A 6,848-nucleotide genomic window follows, 5' to 3' on the forward strand; every position below is an offset into this window, starting at 1 on the left:
TACATTTCCATCTGCCTGATGTGCCATCTAACGGGCAATTCTCCAATTACCGGGCTAATGATCGGTTCGTGAAGAAAATTCAACGTGCTGAATCTATTTTCATGATAAATTTTCCAAGCAAACGTTTGTTACTATCCCGCCGTACTTTACCTGAAGAGTCGCGCGAATCCGGACCCCGTTGATTAGCTCTTCAAAATTTTTAGCAACCCTGACTAAATTCTAAAATACATAAACAGTCGCTTTTAAAATGGTAAATTATCTGCTTTTCGAGATTAGCGTTTTTTTTTGCGGTTCCACCTCAACCGCACATTGGTCTACAGTGCAGGTCGACTTTCCGTCTCTAAAAATGAAATGGTCCTCCTAAATAAAGGTCCGCTGCCTGTCCGCGCAACTCTATATTTATTCTCTTTATTAGGAAAAAGGTATGCAACCTGCACGTCTCTTATGAACACGTGCTTGCATAAGTTTTTCAAATTATTTGAAATGTTGAAATATATTAATTTTATTGGTTTCTTTCAAAATAAAAGAGTTTTGTGTCTCGCACTTCAAGCACGAGAATTTCTATTTTTAATTTAATCGTTATAAATGTAGGACTTTGCTCCGATCGCTGCCCTGACTAATTTGAAGTCCTTGTCCTCCTTGACCAGCATCCAAAGGTTTTCCAACTTGTCAAAGGAAAACGTGATGTACGGGAAATTGCTCAGGTTTTTGTTCTTCAAATAAAAGAGATGTATAAAATATCTTGAAAAGAAACCATAAATCTACCTGGTAAACTGGGTTTTCCCTGAAGGAGAAAGCATCATTCAACGAGTCCCAGGAGTCGACGACCGTTCTAGCGCGCAGATGGAAGTACAAGATTCCCTTGCTGTCCACGGCGATTCTCCACACGCTAGACGGCAGCTTACTAATTTCTGTCACTGTCAAATTTTCGCTTTTTGACCGCAGCTCGGACACAGGCACTGCCAGAAATTCCTAAAAATAATATTTTGGTGATAAAGTCCGTCTTTGACGAGGTTTCTGAGCCCACCAATCGATTCTCGAGGGTCGAATTAGGTAAAACGGATATTTTTCCGTTAAAAAAGTGCAGCGCGACGTGCGAACTTTTTTTCCCGCCAAAACAATAGGAATCTGTTTGCGGCGAGAACTGCGCATGCGTCAGAGCTGGCTGGATCTGATGAAGAAGTCATTCACACAGGCGGTTTCTCTGCAATGGCTCAAACCAGCTCTGACGCATGCGCAGTTCTCGCCGCAAATAGATTCCTATTGTTTTGGCGGGAAAAACGTTAGCACGTCATGGTCGGAAAAATATCCACTTTACCCAATTCGACCCTCAAGAATCGATTGGTGTGCTCAGAAACTTCGTCAAAGACGTTTTTTTCGAACAGATTGTTAATTTTCGGGTACTTTAAGTTTTGGCGGGAAATTTTTAAATTTAACGACAGCCAAACACTAACTTTGGAGCTTCTCCTGCTGAAATAGAGCAAATTCCTGTTGCGACGCGGCGAGAGGGCGAGCGTGGTGACGCCGTCTGCCGAGAACATGTTGGAGGCGCTCATGGCCTGGTGCTGGACGCGCCACGCCCTGTTTTTGATCGCACTCAAGACGATGAGGCCGCCGGACGCGTCGGCCACGTACACAAGCAGGTCGTCGGACGTCCTGTCGAGCACCATGTCTGCCAGGAAGCTGATGCCACCCTTCCAGACCGAGTCAGGGAATTCGTAGGTGAACGAGAGGTCGTTCCTCAGGTTGAACACCAGCACCTTTCCCCTGGCGTTTTCAGGGTCGTCCCACCTGCCGCTGTCCAGCACCCAAAGGCAGCAGAGCGTGTCCACCTGCAGCGCCTGGACGTTTTTCAGGGCCTTCCTCGATTCACCCTGATAAATTAATTAATTTTAATTGGGTTCCATGATGAATATTCATGATTAACACATTTTAAACAATTAACCTGCATTTCCATGGAGGGATAGGGTTGAAGTTTGGGTGCGGTGGGGGTTGCGTCGTGGTCGTAGGGGAGGTTGAAGGTGACCAGGGTGGCTGGCACGGTCATGCCAGCGTTCTCGAGGCCCATGAACACCCTTTCCCCGTCCACAGCGATGCTCGTTGGTACTAGGGGTGAGTTTTGTGAGGCTTGGTCGCCCTGCGGCAGCTCGAAAACCACCCTTTCCCACTTGCAGACGACCCGGAAGTCGAGCGAAATTGCAAACGGCAGCATTAGCACCACGCAAAACGGCAGGGAAAACGAATTCATCCTCCGGAAAAATGGGTTTAGGTTTAGAAAGGGTTAAAATAAATAATTATTTACCTTCTTTTGAACGCTCGTCAGTGACGACTGTCGGAAGAGTGATAAAAATTAAATGTTTCATGAAATCAAAAGCAATATTTGGTTTTATCTATGCTGCGCAGTGCTTTGACACACAAATTTAATCATTTATTTGATTAAAAAATTCTGTTTCATTAATATTTTCATGAATTGTACAATTTTTAAGCTGTTGGAATTCTAATTATTTTTAATTAGTGCTCGTCTACAAGCTTCTGTGTATCGCAGAGGAGAAAATAAAAGAAAAGCTGATAATTAACCAGACCTGATTGCGTGTGACTCTGTTCCCGACACAAATTTTTAATAATAATTCTGCGGCAGTAAAATTATATTTTTTTAACACTTTCAATAAAAACACTCGGATTAATCTCATACATTCTTTTAATAAAATATAATCTTTATTTGTTTTATCTTACATATTTCGGTAATCGGCCCGCGTCGGCCTCGCTCTTCACAGAGTAAAGTCTTAACACGTTTCATTTCTTTTGACAAGTCATTTTATGTGATGATTGAAAAACACTGTTCACTTTTTCAAGTTAGGACAAACAAACATGATTTAAGAAAACATTTTTATCTATTCTGCCTGTCGACTGGCGAGTGAAATGAATCGTCCTACATGAATGACGGTTAAATTTCGTGAAAATAGAAATAGCAATTCAGAAAATGTCAAAACATGCTCGGATTTTATTCGCATTATATTTTTATAAATAAGCCATATGACCGCTCATGTTGTATGTATAAAGCTTTAATAAAACCGCTTTAATAAAAGGCAGGAAACTGTTGAACTAAATCGTTTTGGCAAACAGCCGGCCACGACGAATCACTCATGCGGCGAGGTTGGAAAAATCGGTTTTCCGGTTGTGCACGAGCGTTGTCACGCGTCCAAGCAAATGAAACACTCGCACGGATTTTTTTGTTTCATTCGCGGCGCTGCGTATAAATGGAATGCCTTTATAATGCGCCGGGAAAAAAGAAAAATTACGCAACCTGCGCTGCAAATAAGTCGAACCGGTTGCATAGTCTCAAGGTTAGAATCGGAGTGGACGTGCGGCTCGTTACTTCCTCTCGCTCTTTATTCCGCCGTCATTTCTCCAACAATATTTAATAAGGTTCACACTTTGGCGAACCATCCCTTCCTTCCCCAAAAGTAAGTCAACGTTCCAGGGGATTTTCAAAGGGACCCCGAAATAAAACGCTTTCCTATCTTCCAGTGTAAAAATATCGCCAAAAACGTCAATTTCGGGCGATTTTTTTCAGTTTCGGTACTCACGGCCCCCGCGCGAGGGATGTGTGGCTTCTGGGGTCTTGAAACTCGAGATTCGGTTAGTGATTGTCGAGACAAAGGTAACGGTGTGCGGAAATCCGAATTTGAGCCCTATTAATTGGGAAAATTTGCCCATACTTCGCCCTTAGAACCTTTCTTCGAGGATGGCGTCGTCCCTGGGTAAATATTAAAAATAAGGACCAAGTTCATCGATGCGCAGTTTAGTTTCGATCACTCTGCGAGCCGTAGGAGACGAGTTATTAATTTTTAAAGGTGAAAAAACAACATGGTAAATGGTAAATTTCATCCCGTTTCAGCGAGTGATCTCACCGGGGAAGTTGACACAAACTCAAATCTCGAGTTTTATATCCTTGGGACCTTTGTAAAAATTAATCTGATGCGAAATTTAAATAAAAAAACGAATTTATTTTTCCCGAAATAACTTAACAAGGTGTGAAAAGAGCCATAAAAAATGGGAAACATTATTAAAAATGACATATTGTGGAAAAAAATTAATTAAGAGCAAGTCAATTAGTTGAGCCGAAATGCTCGTCTGCAAGCGCCTGTGTATCGCAGCCAAGAGGAGAAGATAAAAGAAATGCTGATAAATAACCAGACCTGATTGCGTGACTCTTTTCTAGATACAAATTTTTTATATTTATTTCTATAAATTCTAATGTTCGGATCCGCTTGTTGACTGGCGAGTAAAATAAATCGTCAGACACGGCGAAACGAGAGCAGGATGTTGACGGATTATTAGAGCTTTTGTTGTGGCGGCAGCGCTGATAGAGCGAGAGAGATAGCGATGACCTTGCGCCGCGAGATGATTATATATAAAGGCATTCATTCTCAGAGCTAGAGTGTGTTTTGGTAGGTTAAGGTCAAGTAAACGATTAAAAAATATGTGATACAGCCAGGAGAATCGCGATGAATCATCAGGATTGTGCTATTTATTCTACTAAAAAATTTTAAAAACAGGAATTTTCTAAATTATTTTATTTAAAAAACCAACATTGTTGTTTGAGGTTGAGTTGTGCTCGCCTTTGAGAAGAAGGAGGACAAAAGGACTCCAAATAAGTCAGGGCAGCGATCGGAGCAAAGTCATTCATGAATCACGATTAAATTATTAGAAAATAGAAATTCCCGTAATTGCAATGCGAGAAATTAAATTTTATTATTTAGAAAGAATTCAATAATTTTTTATAAAATGTCATTTACAATATTATGAAAAACTTATGCAAGCTCGTGTTCATAGGAGACGTGCAGGTTGCATACCTTTTGCTAAAAGGAATAAATAATATTTTAGTATGGCGCGGACAGGCAGTGAGCTGGGCTGTGGCGCTGTGGCCCTACACGCTGCTTTTTAGACCTCTATTCAATTATTAATTCATGTTTAGAGACGGAAAATTGACCAGCAGAGCATTGTGCGGTTGCGGTTTTGGTCCAAAAACCGCAAAATCCACAAAATTTACCATATTAAATGCGACTGTTTCTTTAAAAAATGATATTTTTCGACTTTTTTGGTTTTTAGCACCTCCAAATCTTAGGTTCTAACCAACAGAATTGCAAACAATACCCATCGTTAGACTCGCCTCGACCTCCGCTAAACAGCCAAAGTGTTTAGGGGGTGCTTACCCTCATCCCCTTTCAACCCCATGGCTACAATTTTGATAAAAAAATTTAAAATTAATTTCCAAATATTTAAAATTATCCTAAATGCCTTCTAAATTATCCCCCATCCCTTCTTTCCAAACACTAAAACTTAAAAATATTTATAAATTAAATATAAATTAATAAAAATATTCAAAGCTAAAATATTTTACATTTTTCGAGGGGTTTGAAGAATATAGAAAGTTATGGGTTGAGGGTAACCAACCCTACACCCTTCGGTAGCTCAGGGGAGGTCTATACGAGGCAAATGGTGGGTAGTTTTTGCATTTCAGATGCCTAGAACCCGAGATATGGAGTTGCATATAAATTACAATTTTGAAAAATAGCAATTTTTCTAGATTTTGTATTCTTTGCACCTCCAAATCTTAGGTTCTATCCATTAGAATTGCAAAAAATACACTGTTAGACCCGTCTTGATCTCAAATAACCAACGAAAGTATTTAGAGGGCGCTTACCCCCATCCCCTTTCATCCCCATAGCTACAATTTTGATAATAAACGAGCGCCTTTCCTCTGCCACCGCTCTCTGTTACATAGTTCAAGCTGTAAAGGTTTTTTCCCACTGTCAGGATAGGAAAACAACCAATTTTTAGGTTTTATTCAGAGTAATTTACAAATTTTGACGAGAAGAATAAAAAAATTGACAAAACCACGCATATATTTGAAAAAAAATTGACAATTTAAAAGAAATAGAATGCAAATTAAAATACTGCTGACATTAAAATGCATTAAATGTAAAAAAGGCCCTGAATATCTGGTCCAGCAGGCGCGCTCAAGCAATGAGATGAGTTTAAAAATCGGGTTCCACTCGGGCAGCAAAAATTGTGCCCGATGAACGCACTAGTGCCTAGCAACCAGTAGAACAAAAAGGCAAAACTACAGAGGATGACGTCAAACAGCAACTAAACAAATTTCGGAGAATATTGAATGCGTCAGCCAGCAGGCCTTTGTTTTCCGGTGAAACCAACGCGGGCTAGAAAGCATACAGCGCTGCTGATGACGCAAATGGTTCTTCGGCAACGGATGTCAGCGACAGAAAAATCAAAGCCGCGGAAAATGAGAACAGAAAAGCGTCGTAAAAAATAATAATTTATTAATTCTTAAATGATGTTGACAACTTATAAAGATGCATTAATTTAAATTTAAAAAAAGTACAAGACTAAGAAATGATGTACAAGCTGCAATAAGACATAGATTATTTAAAGGCAGTGCAAAAATTGGAGCAGAAAAAGATGATATTGATGCGCTGAATATCTTTAAAATCGTCCACCACAGTTAAAAAATGTACAGCAAGAGTTGACGATATTCGTTTTTTGAAATAGGAAACAGGATGCGACGTCAATGAAACAGACTCGAAAATCGTATAGCCACACTCTATGCAGAGTGAAAATTTTAGTTTGCAAAAAGTGATCAATGCGGCAGAAGCAATGAATTTCGGCTTCTGGACGTTGCTAGTGATTGTAATTGCTCAGACAACAGGGCATGCAAAAAAACCAGTAAGTACACTCCTTAATTAATATTTGGTATCGATTTTTGCCTAAAATGAGAGTTATATATAGGGAAGCAAAATTAAAACCATCAAAATCACATTTAACAA

General features: G+C 39.9%; 1 protein-coding gene across 1 annotated transcript; it reads right to left on the reverse strand.

Moving 5' to 3' along the window:
• Nucleotides 1-572: 572 nt before the first annotated feature.
• Nucleotides 573-2,248, reverse strand: LOC135943859 (uncharacterized). Its single transcript, XM_065490525.1, has 4 exons — nucleotides 1,946-2,248; nucleotides 1,455-1,874; nucleotides 766-972; nucleotides 573-713 (listed from the first exon to the last, which is right to left on the reverse strand). Exons 1-4 carry the CDS (start codon nucleotides 2,246-2,248, stop codon nucleotides 573-575), a joined length of 1,071 nt encoding a protein of 356 aa, XP_065346597.1.
• Between the last annotated feature and the right edge of the window lie 4,600 nt (nucleotides 2,249-6,848).

This window comes from Cloeon dipterum, chromosome 4 (assembly GCF_949628265.1).
Source record: "Cloeon dipterum chromosome 4, ieCloDipt1.1, whole genome shotgun sequence".
Lineage (NCBI taxonomy): Eukaryota > Metazoa > Arthropoda > Insecta > Ephemeroptera > Baetidae > Cloeon > Cloeon dipterum.